The 17371-nt window shown below is 42.6% G+C and overlaps 1 protein-coding gene across 2 annotated transcripts; it reads left to right on the top strand.

Moving 5' to 3' along the window:
* The first annotated feature begins 271 nt into the window (after window positions 1-271).
* Window positions 272-11814, top strand: leo1 (LEO1 homolog, Paf1/RNA polymerase II complex component). 2 transcript variants are annotated; one of them, XM_035525684.2, is made up of 11 exons: window positions 272-338; window positions 1065-1826; window positions 2226-2327; window positions 2678-2772; window positions 3225-3373; window positions 3558-3737; window positions 3987-4121; window positions 4718-4853; window positions 5562-5751; window positions 6808-6905; window positions 11508-11814. In XM_035525684.2, exons 1-11 carry the CDS (start codon window positions 281-283, stop codon window positions 11616-11618), a joined length of 2016 nt encoding a protein of 671 aa, XP_035381577.1. In that variant the 5' UTR covers window positions 272-280; the 3' UTR covers window positions 11619-11814. The 2 variants fall into 2 exon arrangements, with proteins under 2 accessions (XP_035381577.1, XP_081572364.1); XM_081716238.1 differs by lacking the exon at window positions 2226-2327.
* Window positions 11815-17371: the final 5557 nt, after the last annotated feature.

The raw sequence follows: 17371 nt of genomic DNA, 5'->3' as shown, positions 1-17371 counted from the left end.
TAATCAATCAAATTATATTAAAAAAAACTTTCCCACTTTAATAATCTAATTCTACTTTAGAAATTAGCTCTATGAACACGCCTTAAATAGGACAATATAATTTTATTAGGAATTATACTGGTGTTTCACCGTGTCCGATACATAACCGTGGATCTCTAGTTCCCCCTTGTGTTAAAATAACAGTATCGTGTACTTGTTGAAATAGCGACGGGACTTTTATTTGGACGCGTGGTTGCCCCGGAAGTTATATAAGTTGTAAGTTATATAGGTTTCCAAAAAAATGGCGGACATGGATGAATTGTTTGGGAGTGAGGGGGATAGTGATAATGAACAACGAGGTAAGCAGCTAATATTTTCGTTAGTCTGTCAGAATTGCATCTAATTTCCTGTAGGTTTTAGATGCAGTCTTGGTGGTTGTCACCTGTAGTGATTTAATCGACACTCGTTAGCTAACGAAGCCTAGCTGGCTTAGCTAAAAAGCTTTCTGGCTAACGTGCGTGATTAATGACACATAAAATTAAGTCCTAGTTCTTGTGCAGAGATCACTTGTGTAGTTAAACCTCTTGTGGAGAAGTTTAAACTCGTTTTGAAGCATAATAGGCTGTTTATTTCGCCTACGATAAGTTATTACGCATACGATAAGTTAGCTACACTAGCTACGCAGAAAGCAGGGATAATGCATACCATGTAATGTACGAAGAAACCAGAAAAAAACCTTAATTAATTTTCTGTTAGTTGTGGCATTAGCTGTAGCTGTTTTTTAGAATATGGCTGTTACCTGAGAAGTAAGTGAATTCACGGGAATTTTTAGGGCAGATGATGCTTTTATGAAACATCTGAAAAGGCTATAGTAATGTGATCTCTTACATGAATAAGATATAACGTGAAAGCTGTTCTTGGTCGTTTACGCATACATAATTTTCTGATGGCTCAAGGAATCTTATATTATGGCTGAGTGTTGGTAGACCTTTGTAAAGATGCATCACTAACACTGAAACACTGTATACGTTTTATTGAATAGAGGAAAGTAATGAATACAACTGACGGGAATTTGTGTCCTGCAGAGTCAGGTTCTGGTTCGGGTTCTGACTCTGAACAGGAGAGGCCCAGATCTGCCAGCAACGGTTCGGGAAGCGGAAGCGAGAGGGATCAGGATGAAGATGATGACGATGATGAGGAAGGACAGGATGGTGGAAAGCCCAGCAACAAAGAGCTGTTCGGGGATGACAGTGAGGATGATCACGGCAGCCCGCACAGCGGCAGTGACAACCAATCAGAGCACTCCGGCAACCAGTCGGATGTGAGCATGCGCTCTGACAATGAGCACTCGGAAGCGGAGCAACACAGTGGCTCAGAGGGGCCTCATGAGGAAGAAGATGATGATGGCCATAGGTCTGACGCTGGAAGTCCCATCTCTGGAGGGGGAAGTCACAGATCTGGTAGAGGCAGTGGCAGCCCACAGTCTGACCCTGGGACACCCCAGTCGGGCCCTGGGACCCCCCACTCGGACGGTGAAGGCTCAGGAAGAGATGGCCCCTCGGGAGATGAAAAGTGGGGGGGTGAGGGAAAGAGTGACCAGTCAGATGATGAGGACAAGCAGCACAACTCGGATGGCGAGAGGGATCATTCGGATGGCGAGAGGGATCATTCGGATGGCGAGAGGGATCATTCGGATGGCGAGAGGGATCATTCGGATGGCGAGAGGGATCATTCGGATGGCGAGAGGGATCATTCGGATGGCGAGAGGGATCATTCGGATATAGAGAGGGATCATTCGGATATAGAGAGGGATCATTCGGATGAAGAGAGGATGGGACAGAAGTCTGGTGAGTGGAACTGAGTCAGTCATTTCCACCTAAAGCTGCTTTTGAGTTCAAATTAATCAAATAAAAATTTCTGGCACATATGATTTTATGATTCATGTTTGACCAGGTCTTCCTGAGTTAAGAAAGAATATTGGCAAATTGAAGTGATTATGCCACTTTTTCTTTCTTTATCACACTGCATTATGGAGAGAGTGGATAAGTTTTTTTCATCCCAAAGTAAATCATGGATGGGTGTTCTGGGAGAACAATCCTTTGTTTTCTTTTTTGACTGCTCTTTTTATGTAGGCCTAAATTAAGGGCCTCTCCCATCGGCTCAGAGAAACTGAGCCGACGGGAGCATCCACACCGTCCTGACTTCTCCCTCGGACGGCATTCACGCTCTCCTGACTCCTCCCTCAGGCTCAGCCAAAGGCAGTGACAGTGAGGATGATTTCTTGGGCCGGAAAAAGAAGAAAATAGGTTCAGACTCTGACTCGGACAGCGACGTTGGGGCACATAGGGGTCAGTTGCCTCCGTTCTCTCATAAAATACCAAAAATTAAAAAAATGCAGTTATGTAGATGTTGAGGAATTTCAGAGCTTCAATTTGGAACTGCTAGAACTTCAGACACTTCTCCAGGATATTTCATAATGTGGCAAATAATTGGCTTGCTAGACCTCTTAATATGTAGGTCAGGGCTGTCCAGTAGGTCAGGACTAGGGTATACCTTTCTACCTAGCTATGAGTTTACTAATATTATAGTGATGTACAGTGGATAGTGTTGTTCTGCCTTTATTGCAGTGCCAAAAACAGTCCTGCCAGTTATAGCAGTTCCTGATTAACACATTAAGCGTCACCTTGTGTCACTGTAGGTAAAAAGGCAGTGGCAGACGATCTGTTTGGAGAAGCAGATGACATCTCATCAGACAGTGACGCTGAGAAACCCCCCACTCCAGGCCAGCCACTGGTAGGTTCCTCACATGTGCAGTGTAGTTAGTATGTAGTGCACCACGTTCACGAACCACAGTCAGGGCTGCAGCCCCATCCACACGCACAGGAGCTCCAGTACAGCTCGTAGACTAATAAAGGAGGCACTTCTCTTCACATCCTGAATTTGCAGGTGTGCTAATGAACCAATAAATCTTAAATGCACCTTTTAAGTATAGCTTTAATATGAAGTAGTATATCTTTAATGTATACTAGTATAGCGTTAATGTGAACTAATATGACAGTGTATTGTAGGAGAGCAGGGAGCCGTCTGCTTGGTGAATAATGAGGCCAGTCTGTTTAGGACTTAGATTAGTGAAGGTGGGGTAGGATAATAAAAGTGTGATTTGTGGAAAGTATAATGGAAGCGATGTGATTAGTGGTGGTCTGACTGATGTGCAGGATAATGAGGGTGGTCTGATTGGTGTGCAGGATAATGAGGATGGGCTGGAAGGTGAGCAGCAGGAAGAAGAGCCTCTTCCTGAGACCAGGATAGAGGTAGAGATTCCTAAAGTAAGCACTGACCTTGGCAGTGACCTTTACTTTGTCAAACTACCCAACTTCCTCAGTGTGGAGCCAAGGTATGTTCTCGCTCGCTCTCTCTCTCTCTCTCTCTCTCTCTCTGTGTAAGATCATTAGAAAAAGGTTCTTTGGAGATTTTTTATTTTAAAATATTAACCTTTTCTGTATAGTTGTAAATATAATGGTCTGATACCTACTAGAAAAACTACTTAAGTCTTTCGTCTCCCCTCTCTGTCCCACCAGGCCTTTTGATCCTCAGTACTATGAGGATGAGTTTGAGGATGAGGAGATGTTGGATGAGGAAGGCCGGACAAGGCTCAAGCTGAAGGTGGAGAACACCATCAGGTGGCGCTCTCGCAGAGATGAAGATGGCAGTGATATCCGCGAGAGCAATGCCCGAATCGTCAAATGGTCAGATGGCAGGTAGGCCTGCTTCCCGTTCCCAACACGGATCAGCTGGGCAGGGCAGAGCGAGCGAGTGAGCTGCCCTGCATCCTCTGTGCTTTTACGCTGTCTCTTGCTTTTTGTTGTTGGTGAAGGATCTGAGAGTAAAGAGAGGAACATTGCATTAAATATGATCAATCTGCAACCATAAACTACTAGAAGTCACATGGCAAAGCTGTACATTTGAAGTGTGTGTGTGTGTGTGTGTGTGTGTGTGTGCACGTACAGTATGTCTCTGCACCTGGGGAATGAGGTGTTTGATGTGTACAAAGCGCCTCTACAGGGAGACCACAACCACCTGTTTATCCGACAGGGCACAGGACTGCAGGGTCAGGCAGTGTTCAAGACCAAACTCACCTTCAGGTGGGTATGCAAATACTAGCCCACACACATATACATACATGCATGCATGTATGCATACATACACGTGCTCATCCAGCTCCAACACACTCTCATCCACACATCAAACAGCCCTTCATCTGCCCACTACATGTACATGCCCTCACCAACATCTAATTAGTAAATAGACAATGCAAACTATTTCTGTAAGAATTCAACTCTGCTTAATTTTGTGTGATTATCTCTCTGTCTGTCAGATTTATCGTACCTTCACTGTAATTCACCTGCTTGCTCTAGGTGCCTTCTGTTTATTCTCTGGCTTTCCGGCGGGGGGGGGGGGGGGTTTCAGACATCCTTTTTCACAGCTTCTGCGATTACATGTCCCTGTTCCAAGAGCAGGCCAGGAAAAGTGCTTTCAAATTTGACTTTTTGATGATTTGTAACTATTCATGAAAATGTTTAGTCTAACATTAACAGCTTTTATGGAGAAGGAGAAATTGTCTGGATAATGTAAACTGCTGCAGGATCTGTCATAGTGGACACATTACAGGGATGTTACAAGGGGTTGTTATTAGCCTTTATGAGGAACTTTGTGTGTGCGCGCACCCATGTTTGTGTAGGCCCCACTCTACAGACAGCGCCACCCACAGGAAGATGACCCTCTCTCTGGCTGACCGATGTTCCAAAACACAAAAGATCAGAATCCTACCGATGGCTGGTCGAGATCCAGAGTCACAGAGAAACGAGATGATTAAGGTTCTTCTCTCTCACACACACACACACACTCACTCACTCACTCAGGAAGAATGTGATGAAGGTGTGTATGTTTGTATGTGTACACACAATGCCACACATGGATACAGTCACAAAGAGACTACACAAAAATGGAGAGCATTTGCACAAACACATGTAAAATCGCAAACACTACTGCACGTTTAAAATCATAGACAATAGGTTCTGCGTGCATGCATGTTTGTCACATATAGCCACATGTATAGAAATGCAGTCACAGACAAAAAACAAATGTACACATGTGCAAACACACACACAACTACGGTCAAGCTTTCACTTAGTTGATCGCCAAACACGTCTCAGCGAACAGCTACACATGGTAAGTTATTGATGATGGGCAGCGGAGATGTTGTTAAACAGCAGAGTTATGAAACATCTTCTCCATCAAAAGATTCACGTGATAACCGGATCAGGTCAGGCACGTGTCTGCTGAGTCACCCCTGTTATGACTACCCTTGCAGTTAGTGCCTTCCCAAAATCACAGTCTATTCTCCTACATCTGTTTCTTTGTATTTTCTCATTTGTAAAGCACTTTGAGTGACCGCAGCATATGAAAGGTGCTGTGTAAATAAACTTGCCTTGCCTTACACAACACATGCGTGTCATTGTCCACTCACACAATACTGCTGTCTTTCCTCCGCATCTCTGCCTGCGTGCGTGTGTGTGGGACAGAAAGAAGAGGAGCGTCTGCGGGCATCCATCCGCCGCGAGTCTCAACAGAGGCGCATGCGTGAGAAGCAGCACCAGAGAGGCTTGAGTGCCGGCTACCTGGAGCCCGACCGCTACGAGGAGGACGAGGAGGGCGAAGAGTCCATCAGCCTTGCCGCCATCAAGAGCAAGTACAAGGGCGGAGGACTGAGAGGTGAGCACTCGCCCTTCCTGCTGGGTGCTGATTTTACAGGAACCTCAGCTCCATAGTCGGGAAAGACCGCAGGAGCCACAGTCTGAGTAAATCTCAGAATCTTGGATGTTTTGTTTCAGAGAAGGTAAAGGTCTGTCGGTCTGTCTGTCTGTGTCTGTGTGTCTGTCTGTCTGTGTCTGTGTGTCTGTCTGTGTCTGTGTGTCTGTCTGTGTCTGTGTGTCTGTCTGTGTCTGTGTGTCTGTCTGTGTCTGTGTGTCTGTCTGTCTGTGTCTGTGTCTGTGTGTCTGTGTGTCTGTGTGTCTGTGTGTCTGTGTGTCTGTGTGTCTGTGTGTGTGTGTGTGTGTCTGTCTGTCTGTCTGTCTGTCTGTCTGTCTGTCTGTCTGTCTGTCTGTCTGTGTGTGTCTGTCTGTCTCTGTCTGTGTGTGTCTGTCTGTGTGTGTCTGTCTGTCTGTGTCTGTCTGTCTGTCTGTGTCTGTCTGTCTGTCTGTCTGTGTCTGTCTGTCTGTGTCTGTCTGTCTGTCTGTCTGTCTGTCTGTGTCTCTGTCTCTGTCTCTGTCTCTCTCTCTGTCTCTCTGTCTGTCTGTCTGTGTCTGTCTGTCTGTGTCTGTCTGAGAGCCTTAGCTGGGTTTTTATGATTAGCTGTACCCTGGAGAGATGCGTGTGTACCTTACTTTGGGAACAGCTTGTAGGGTTCAGCAGTAAGCAGGTTATAGTTGAGACCACACGCATACTCACTTGTGCGCGTGCGCTCTCTCACTCTCTCACACGTGTGCACACATGTGCGTGCATGCATGCACATACACATGCAGATATTACTAAGAGCAGTAGGCAGTGGAATATCTGTACTCTCCTAGCAGTCTGATTGGAGATTAGGATTAGATTTTTTGCCCTTGTGGTTGGTCTTAATTGTTAGTTTTGAGAACATTAACAGGCTTTAGTTCAGAGAATATCTCTCTGGAATAAGGAGTGTGTACAGTATGTGGAGTCAGCTTTGCTAAGCTGTTTTGAATGACATGTCTGTCTGTCTCTGTTTTGTCGGTTTGTTTGCTGGAGCAGAGGAGAGAGCACGGATCTATTCTTCCGACAGCGATGAAGGCTCCGATGATGACAAGGCTCAACGGCTGATGAAGGCCAAGAAGCTAGACAGTGACGAGGTGAGATGGTGTGTCTGTGTCACGGTTAATTTCACATTTGTGTTCTGCCCATCCTGAACTGGAATTCTGAGGCTTCTGCTTTCGGTTGGGAGACTGAGAAGAGCTTTTCTGCACTGCACTGAAAAATAGTTCTGCCTTTGGCCAGCAGGTGGTAGTGTTTCTCCACTTATCACCCCTTATTGGTACAAGGGTGGAGAGAAAGCTGGTTGACCCCTCAGCTGGCTTTTGGGTGGTTTGTGTGCCACATTCCAGTGTGTCTGGCTTGTGCATACACACACACACACACAGTTAGAAGAGGCTAAATGTACAAAATAATGTGAAGACTTTCTGACTTTCTGTCCTCAGACTGTTAGACTAGACACTCTCTTTACTCCACACTTACATTCAGCAGTGGAGCTCCACAAGGATTAAACTACCCTTTCACTACGATGCATTTTCAGATTACAGAGGCGCTCGTATGAGCTCAGTGTAGATCCAAATGCATGGATTTTTAGAAGACAAATGCTACATTTCATTGCACTTATTTAATAACACTAGCTAAATGGTTACGATAGTAACATAGCTAGCTTGCCGTGCTAAACTAACAGCCTACTTTAATGGATGAGTGGTAAGCACTGAACATCAGGAGATTAGATTGGGCATTTATTGTTTTACTGAGATGAAAACAGCGTTTTGACATGGCTCTCTTTGTCATATACTTCATATATTTACTTAATGCGCAGCGCTATGCTAACATTAGTTTATCAAAATGCACGTCAGTGTAATGTTAGCTACATTACTAGCTAGCATTACTAGCTAATTTTAGGCAATCCTCTGTACTTTGTTTTTGTGGACTCGACTCTATAGCAAAAAAAAAAACCGTTATGAGCTCTCGAATTTCGGTAACTGTGCTGTCTAGTTACGGTGCTGCATTTCAGCGAAAATCAGACATTTAATGGAAAAAGGCTGGATTTCATGGTTTGTGACTCGATTTTCAGGGCTGAGAAGTTTAGGCTCTTATTTATAACCTGCACATAAATCACAGACAGCTATCAGTTATCATGCTGTTGACTGTAGTGTTGTGTCTTCAGTTGATGACATGCTGTGTTGTGGGGTGTGTGCTTTCATTAACATTTGGATTGAGATTAAAAGGCTTCCTTGTTCCGGCATAAACCACATCTTGAATGTTGCCTGTGTCAACTTCTTACGAAAACTTTGTTCTTCCACATAACTACTGTACAGTGGAAAGTATGATTAAAAAATAGCTATAAAATGAAGAAATGATGATTAAATTATAAATCCTCTTTTAAAGTGTGATTTTTAACTCTGATAACCCAGAACTAGCTTCCTTGCATGTAATCCATTTCCTCGTTGTGATTTAATTGTAATTATCTTTTCATAATTTTACTTGATTAGCAGCCATCAACAGCTAAGGGTCTGTGCACACTGTCTACCAGCAGCTGCTAAAAAAAAAAAACAAAACATAATGTGTACATTATAAACGTTGAATGACTTGGCCTGAAAAAAAAAATTTCTGACTCATCTCAGGAGACGAGATGAGACAGAAAACAGGAATACAGGGATGACATGAGTGGCAGCATGGTATTCTGAGAACATCTGTGCCTTGAACTCCTCGAAAGCAAAAGATATCATAATAGGCTTCCGGAGGAACAGGCCAGACCTCGTTCCACTACACATCAAGGGGGACTGTGTGGAAATAGTCCCTGCTTTCAGGTACTGGGGTATATACATCACTGAAGACCTCCTGGACCACCTCCATCACAGCAGGAGTGAAGAAGGCCCAGCAGCAACTTCCAAACAAGACAAGATGGCTCCAGTGCGTGGCGACATCACATTATTTCTGTGATTTGTTTTTATTACCTTGCGTCTTTTTTTTTTTCTTTTTTTTTGTCAAACATATGTGCCATCACCTATGATGGAGAATCTTTATATACAAATGCAACTTGCCAAACTACCTTATTTGAAGCATGAATCTATGTGTAGGAAGCTCATTGTCTTCAACTGTTGAGGCCATTGATTCCTCCAGAAATCTGTAGCCTTCATTGCTGTGGGCGAAGATCGGACAGGCGAAAAAGATGCTGTAGGAAAAGTGGGAGACAAGTTGGCTGTATGGTTCGGCTAAAGCTGATGTTCCTTGTTTTATCTCTGTCCTTTTGTATACCATGAATTCGTAGCCTTTGGACAACACACTTAAACTGCTTGGCCGATCTATTAGGCGGTATGCCTGGCTTTGTCCTGTGCAGCTGGAATTTTCTCAAGCGGCTCAGCCTGATCTGTTTCACAGCATCTATTTAATGAGACCCATCCTTGGATTGGGAGGTGGGAACAGCGATAGCTTGTGGAAAATACCTTGTGTATCTTCACTGGAGTTGCATTATGGTTGCTCTGAAACTGGGCTTGATCAATGCTTGATCTTTCAAATGACCACATTTATATTGAATTATTTTTTGTTTTATCCATAGGCTTGGATGAACTGTTTATAGTTGAAACCTACCTTAAACTAGCTGAAACTTGACAGTTGTCTGAACTGAGCCTGTCAGACTAGATATTTTAACTCCAAGATTAAATGGGCAAGGAGGCAGCTTGGCTGCTATTTTGAAAAGTATGTTTTAACTCTCCCATTATGTCTTTTGGGGTCTTTAGTAGTTTAGAGTTGTTTGTTTTTAAGGTGCTTGTTGATAAACTGGTGATTCGTGCACATCACCCTTCTAAACCACATGGTGGTTTTCTATCTGAATTCACAGATCTGATGTCCTCCATTGTGCTTGATTCTGATGTACTTTTAGTGGACGATTTTACTATACATGTAGGTGATGAGATGGTTTCTTTTGAGAATTTCTAAATCTTGTTGAATCTTTCAATCTTGTGCAACATGTGTCTGGTCCTAGTCATATGCATTGACATACTTTGGACTTGATTTCTACTTTGGGACTGAGTCTTCATGCATTTGAGTAGATTATATGTATATTTCTGATCATAAAGGTATTGTTTTTGAGTCAGTTTTTCAATCCAAAGCTGTAAATTTTAAGTGTGCTGTTATCACAGTTTTTGGATAAAGAGTCGATTGCTAAACTTGAAACTAATGTTAATGGTTCTTCTGTGGTATTCTGTGATTCTTCTTCTGTAGCTCAGTGGTTAAGGTAACCTACTTGACTTGTAATCAGAAGGTTGCTGGTTCAAGCCAAGCCACTGACAAGTTGCCACTGTTGGGCCCCTGAGCAAGACCCTTAAGCCTCAATGCTCAAGTTATACTCATAATTGTAAGTTGCTTTGGATAAAAGTGTCAGCTAAATGCCATAAATGTAAATTCTCATTTATGTCAAGTGGTAGAAGTAAATGATTTGGTTAGCTGTTTTAATGTTTTTTGCTGTGTCTACTTTGGACAAGGTTGCCCCACTTAAACGTAGAACCAAAGAGCTGACCAAATCTATACCTTGGTTAAAAGCAGTAGATCTATCTTATTTATTTGGTTGGTTGGTTAAAATAAGTAGTTTATATGAAAACGGAGCATAGACAGGCTGAACATAGTTGAAAACGGTCCAAGCTTTAGGTGCATCATGTTTATTTTAAAGATTTGCTGATTTTTACACAATGTAATGTTTAAGAAGGCAAGAGAAGTTTATTTTAAGGATTTGGTCATGGTAAATGAACATCATCTGAGGTTTTTATTTAATGTTTCTATTTATCTGAGAGAAAGTTTTTAGTATCTATGGGTTCTTGTGTGGGGTTCCCCAGGGATCCATTTTTGGCCCCATTTTTCTTCACTTTTACACGCTTCCTCTTGGGGTTTTAATTAGACTTTTTAATATTTCATTTTATGCTGATTTTGCATCTCTTTTATAAATGCAATGACTTGAGTAGAGTAGCCAATCCTGTTATTAATGATTGGATGAATTGTAATTTTTTTCAAGTTAAATGAAGAAAAACGAGGTTTTGGAGATGGGTCTTGATGGTGTTTCTAAGGAGATGCATGTGATGTTTGTAATTGTATGTTTATTATTTGTTTTATTCATTTTTCTTTTATTATTTGTACTGTTGTGAAGCACTTTGTAGGTCTGTCTTAGAAAAGTGCTATAGAAATAAAAGTTGCTTATTTCCTACCTGAGGGTTCCCGGAAAAAAAACATCTTGCAGGAGAAGCTGCTGGTGCCCTTCTACCAGCTGCTCTATGGAGAGCGTGCTGATGTACTGTATCTCTCTGCTCTATACTGTAACTCCCTGCGTGATGCGTCAGCTGCTCAGCAGCAGACAGAGGAGCCTTTCAGTGGGTCATCAACACCTCGGAGATGATCATCAGCTGCTCATGTCCCTCTGTGGAGGACTTATTCAGCTCTCTCTGTGTCAGTAGAGCAGCCAGGCTACTGAAAGATGCATAACACCTTGGACATCTGCACCTCAATACTGTATTTATACTGTACACTGTATTTATAGAAACGGTGTACAGATATACACACTCCTAAACTGTGCAATATGTCAGTTGCTACATGCAGTTTATATTTTTGTGTGCGCAATATTTAAGCTGCTTATGGACATTCTATATTTTTCATTAATGTATATGCATGTTTATGTAAATTTAAACTAATAATTTGCTCTGCTTATTCAGGAAGGGGAAAACTCGGGCAAGAGGAAGGCAGAGGATGATGAGGAGTCTGCCACCAAGAAAGCCAAGAAATATGTAATCAGTGATGAAGAGGATGACGAAGAGGAGGACTAATGCTGTTTATCATTTCTGTTGTCTGTTTTGGATTTTTTTTTTTTTTTTTTTTTTTTTTTTTTTTTGCATCACTCTGTTGTGTCTGGACCAGACAATAATCGTATTCATTGAATGGATGTTTGTATATTTTATAAAGAAGCATCTTTGCTGCATCATCCCAGAGGAAAATAAAAGAAAGCTGATGTTGTATGACCTATGCTTTGCATTCCTGTCTTCACTCACACACACCTAGGGTTAATGTAACCCAGCTGATGTTTGTTTCTGATTCTACATTTCGGTTCATTGTGACAGTAGCCTCTGTAGGTGCCTGTTGTTTTAGGCTGCATTATAACCTGTATTTATAACCTGTAATTTAGGGGTGAGATCATTTCTAGTACAGATATAGGCAGTGAGGTGTGTGTGTGTGAGAGAGACCAAATTTCCTCATGATGATGGAAAACATTTTGACGTGACATTTGGTCAGTCCCTACAACAGGCAAAATGCTTCTTTTATTTAAGCAATAAACAGTAGAAAGGATTTCCTGTTAATGTAGTTAAGGTTGGGGATGGGCTTATACCTGTTGTTTATTTACCTATAGTAGTACACAAGACAAAGCAAACGCCTACTATGATGGTGGGTGGGTGGGGTCTGCAGGAAAACCGGAATGGCAGACGGTACAAGTGTTTGGTTTTTTTTTTTATCTTTATTGTTGCTGAGTCACTTTTATGCAAAGCTTCACTGAACCATAGGGAAATGAGTTTAGCTTTAAAATATGTTTCACTTCTTTCGTGTGTACAATGGCACAATATTCGTGGAGAAACTACATGCATCTCTCTCTCGCAATATCTGCTGCTAAATGAAGGTGTTCCAGTAATCATAAAGACTACGGTCTTTCAACGGCACCACCCCTCGTCTCCTCCCTTCACTGTTTCCCCGCCCCTCTATTGAGTGTGATACAGCCTGCTTTTCCTCGTCCTTCATCCATGTTTCCCCTCTCTTCTCTTTTCCTCGTCCTTCATCCATGTTTCCCCTCTCTTCTCTTTTCCTCGTCCTTCATCCATGTTTCCCCTCTCTTCTCTTTTCCTCGTCCTTCATCCATGTTTCCCCTCTCTTCTCTTTTCCTCGTCCTTCATCCATGTTTCCCCTCTCTTCTCTTTTCCTCGTCCTTCATCCATGTTTCCCCTCTCTTCTCTTTTCCTCGTCCTTCATCCATGTTTCCCCTCTCTTCTCTTTTCCTCGTCCTTCATCCATGTTTCCCTTCTCTTCTCTTTTCCTCGTCCTTCATCCATGTTTCCCCTCTCTTCTCTTTTCCTCGTCCTTCATCCATGTTTCCCCTCCTCTTCTCTTTTCCTCGTCCTTCATCCATGTTTCCCCTCTCTTCTCTTTTCCTCGTCCTTCATCCATGTTTCCCCTCTCTTCTCTTTTCCTCGTCCTTCATCCGTTTCCCCTCTCTTCTCTTTTCCTCGTCCTTCATCCATGTTTCCCCTCTCTTCTCTTTTCCTCGTCCTTCATCCATGTTTCCCCTCTCTTCTCTTTTCCTCGTCCTTCATCCGTTTCCCCTCTCTTCTCTTTTCCTCGTCCTTCATCCATGTTTCCCCTCTCTTCTCTTTTCCTCGTCCTTCATCCATGTTTCCCCTCTCTTCTCTTTTCCTCGTCCTTCATCCATGTTTCCCCTCTCTTCTCTTTTCCTCGTCCTTCATCCGTTTCCCCTCTCTTCTCTTTTCCTCGTCCTTCATCCATGTTTCCCCTCTCTTCTCTTTTCCTCGTCCTTCATCCATGTTTCCCCTCTCTTCTCTTTTCCTCGTCCTTCATCCATGTTTCCCCTCTCTTCTCTTTTCCTCGTCCTTCATCCATGTTTCCCCTCTCTTCTCTTTTCCTCGTCCTTCATCCATGTTTCCCCTCTCTTCTCTTTTCCTCGTCCTTCATCCATGTTTCCCCTCTCTTCTCTTTTCCTCGTCCTTCATCCATGTTTCCCCTCTCTTCTCTTTTCCTCGTCCTTCATCCATGTTTCCCCTCTCTTCTCTTTTCCTCGTCCTTCATCCATGTTTCCCCTCTCTTCTCTTTTCCTCGTCCTTGATTCCTCTCTCTCCTTCTCTCTCTCTCTCTTTCCCACTGTCACTGCCTCCCCCCTTCCCTTATAAACCCACCATCTCATTAGACTGGGGGATGATGGGTAAACTGAAGGAGTCTGTGATGCATTGAGCAGAACAACCTGTTGCACTGGTGACATCTTTCTGGAGTTTTGTCCTCAAGAGTTTCAGGTGTAAGTAGCTGGTGGTGTAAATTATATCAGAACACTAACCCATACCCTAATCTGTTGATGTAAGAAGGCTTTGTGATGGGAACCCTAACCTAACACTAACCCACCACTAACACACCGGAAATGCATGTCTCTCCCCTGTTCTGGGGCTCCCTCTATCCACAACCCTTCACTCTGATAACTCGATTCTAACCCTTCTAGTGCCTCTAGATCGTAGAGCTGTAGCTACCTGTAACCATTTGGTGTTCTGTTTTTGCTTTTTTGAAGTCAGACATTAAAAAAGGAGGGAGAGTATAGTCTACAAATAAAGAGCTAACAGAAGATAAAGATTAACCTTCAGATGGTTCACTAGTAAGGATGGCTGGGTTAGGGTTAACCTTAATCCTACTCCTAACCCTAGTGAGGATGGCTGCTTTAGACTGGACCAGTACAGCTCTTCAATAAACCAGCCACAAACAGGCCAGGCTACAGAGAACTGCAGGGAAACACCTCTTTAGAAATCAAACTTAACAGCTGGTTCTGCATGCTGCAACCTTAGCCACTGACCTTCCACCCATCCAGAAATCCTGAATTAGGATGGAGTCTAGTAGGATTGTGCTTTGCTAGGTATGCTTGCACTATCATCATAGTTGATATGAGCACATGAGGATCTGTGCAAGGAATATACTAACCCTGACCCTAACCCTGAACCTGACCCTAACCATAACCCTAACCTGACACAAACTGTGTGAGCAATAAACTAAGAATAAACTTAACCATCCCATTGTTTGGAGGACAAGTTTTTTCTGAGGTTAAACCTCTTCTAGAGCAGATGGCATTAAGCAGTGAGATTACCTTCTAATGCCTCCTTATGTAAATGCTTCTGGGTCAAAAGAATTACTGCCTTTTCTAAGTACAGACACTGCTTCAACAAACCAATTTAATTACAAATGATAAAATTATAATTACGACTCACACCTCTTAAGCTATATACCAGGATAACCAGGCTACATTTGAAGTCGAGGTTTCCAATTTTAGGGTGATTTTAAATTATCTTCCCAGAATATCCTGTGAAAAGTTCCCATATACCCATAGTCTTCAATATTCAATAGGGGCCCCTCAAATTGTGAACATGTTTAATATTTACAATACAAATATATGTACACATACAGTATATAGTGCTCCCAAAATTGTCATGCTCCCAAACTTCTGGTAGAGGACCTGTGTTGCATTGTATGAAAACCTTCTTGCCTTTGTCTTTTCAGATATGGCTTCATCCATCTTTTGTTTCTTCCATCTGGCTGTGATAGGTGCAGAGAGAGATGCAAGTGCACGTTTGGAGTGTTTTTATTCTCTGTAATAAATCAGACACAAAGCGCAGCACTGAGCTGGCACTGGGGTACGTAATGTTTCTTGTAGTGACTTTGCTGACTGAAAAAGGACAATAAATTGGTGAAATCTAACATTGTGTTGGGTCTTTCACAATTTCAAGATCATTTAGAACTTTAAAAAGCTTGTAGTTCAAAGTTCAACCATGTCCCAAGGGTTTTCCCCTCATCACTGTGAAATCGGAGGTGAAGTGAACAAACTTGGGCTTCTGGTGCAAAGCCATATCTCCCTCCTAACATTTGTTCCAAAAACTCAGCAGCCCCTCGTGAGCTCATCAGGTGAGCTGGGGCGAGCACTGACCTGTGTGAAGTGGAGGGTTTTCTAACTGTGATTAGGCAATGCTATACTAGAATGCCCCGCCCCCACCCCCACCCCCATTCTTAAGTCCATAACTTTGCTGAGGCTCTTTCTCCCTTAGCACTGCATTGCTCATTGATGTTTTCAGGTTTTGACCTCTGCAGAACTGTCTTAGTGACATTTTATAGATATACAATGTATAATGTAGAAATCACAATATATAAATGTACAACGTATAAATTAAAGCTAATTGATCAGAGCAGATTGAGCAGTACTGTGGTGCAAACCCTTGCTCTGTGACATCTATCCTCTGCCCTCCAGACACACACACACACACACACACACACACACACACACACACAGTTTATCTGCATGACGCATCTGTCATTGTGCCAGCTAGGTGCACTGATCCACAGTGACCCAGAACACATGCACACACGGGGCAAAGTTGTGAAATATCAGCCATCTGGGGCTCAAACAGAACGGTTTACTTTTACCTTCCATTACCTAACATTCCACCGGACTGGATAACAGCAATATAGCATGTCTCTCCATGGTACCTCCAGGCAAACAATGCTTAAGTAACAGCAGAGACATGAGTTACGCAAGAATGAGGTCTTGGTGGGTAGGTTTGTTTCTCTGTGTGTTTGTGTGCGTCTGTGTCTGAGAGAGCTGTCCTCTCCCACAATAAAGTGTCTGGCACATGTAATCAACCCCCCTAAAAATCATAATATCCCTCCCGATTTCAAGTAGCTTTCAAGTAGCTTTGATATTTTGTTATGTTATTTTAAAAGACTGACCCTTAAAAAGAATTAACTAAAGTGGTATTGGTTATGTGTAAGAAAATATTCTGTGACAGAAATTACTAACTGAAAAATACTGTCCTGTAGAAGCTACCAGTTCCCACAGGTGAAAGATTCAGGCCTGATGAGGACACTGTTCATGTCCATTTGATCTCTACCAGTGAATCATTAAAACATTCACCCTTTCTGGATAACAGGATAAACTGAGGAGCAGTCTTCCCCTTCATATCAGGCTTTCAGATTGTACATCCTCTTTTAAAAAGCTTCTTAAAACCCACTTATTCTTTAGTCTTTGTGGGTTTTTGTTTTTGCTTTTTTACTATTTTTAGCAATGTGCAAATGTTTGTGTGTGTATTTGTGGTACATTGACGTTTTTATCTTTTGCTATATTAATTGTCCTGCATTAATGTTTTAAATTACTTTATTATGAAGCACTTTGTAGCTTTGCTTTAGAAAAAGGCTAAATAAATAAAACAGAATGATTGACTGAAATAAGGGCGATCCTAAAGACGACCTGCTTCAGTGTGTTAAAAAAACGAAAGGAGAAACATTACCTTTCAACAGGACAACGATCCCAAACACAAGGCCAAAGCCGCACAGGCGTGGTTAAAGAGTACACACCTGAATGTTCTACAATGGCCAAATCAAAGTCCAGATTTTAATGCTGCCCAGGAATGTTGCACTATTTGAAAGTTGTGGTCCACCAGTGTCATCCAGTCAACCTGAACATCCTGGTGCAAATTGGGCAAATTGGGAAAAAATGGGTCAAAATGACCAGTGTTAACAGGCTTAACAGATCAGACTTAACCAGACTTCTCTATTACCTGTGACAGATTCCAACACCTCCTGTGAGACCCCAAAGATGCTCCCACCAGTCAGCTGTAAGATTTGATCCCCCAGTTGATCCTGGGTCTGGGGATCCTTGCAGTGGGGCATGCCTGGAACATCTTTAGGGGAACCCACCATTACCGAACCATCTCAACTCTCTCCTCCTGATCTTGAGGAGAAGCAGCTCTATTTTGAATATTCCCAGATAGCAGAATTT

This window comes from Electrophorus electricus, chromosome 6 (assembly GCF_041902795.1).
Source record: "Electrophorus electricus isolate QZ-2024a chromosome 6, ASM4190279v1, whole genome shotgun sequence".
Taxonomy (NCBI): domain Eukaryota; kingdom Metazoa; phylum Chordata; class Actinopteri; order Gymnotiformes; family Gymnotidae; genus Electrophorus; species Electrophorus electricus.
This window is presented reverse-complemented; position numbering and strand designations above follow the sequence as displayed.

Excerpts from the sequence above, each read along its gene's own strand:
- leo1 (XM_035525684.2), top strand. The coding sequence starts at position 281 with ATGGCGGACATGGATGAATTGTTTGGGAGTGAGGGGGATAGTGATAAT. Across the intron at positions 1,827-2,225 it reads GAGGATGGGACAGAAGTCTG|GCTCAGCCAAAGGCAGTGAC; the intron begins GTGAGTGGAACT and ends CTCCTCCCTCAG. Across the intron at positions 2,773-3,224 it reads CCACTCCAGGCCAGCCACTG|GATAATGAGGATGGGCTGGA; the intron begins GTAGGTTCCTCA and ends ATTGGTGTGCAG.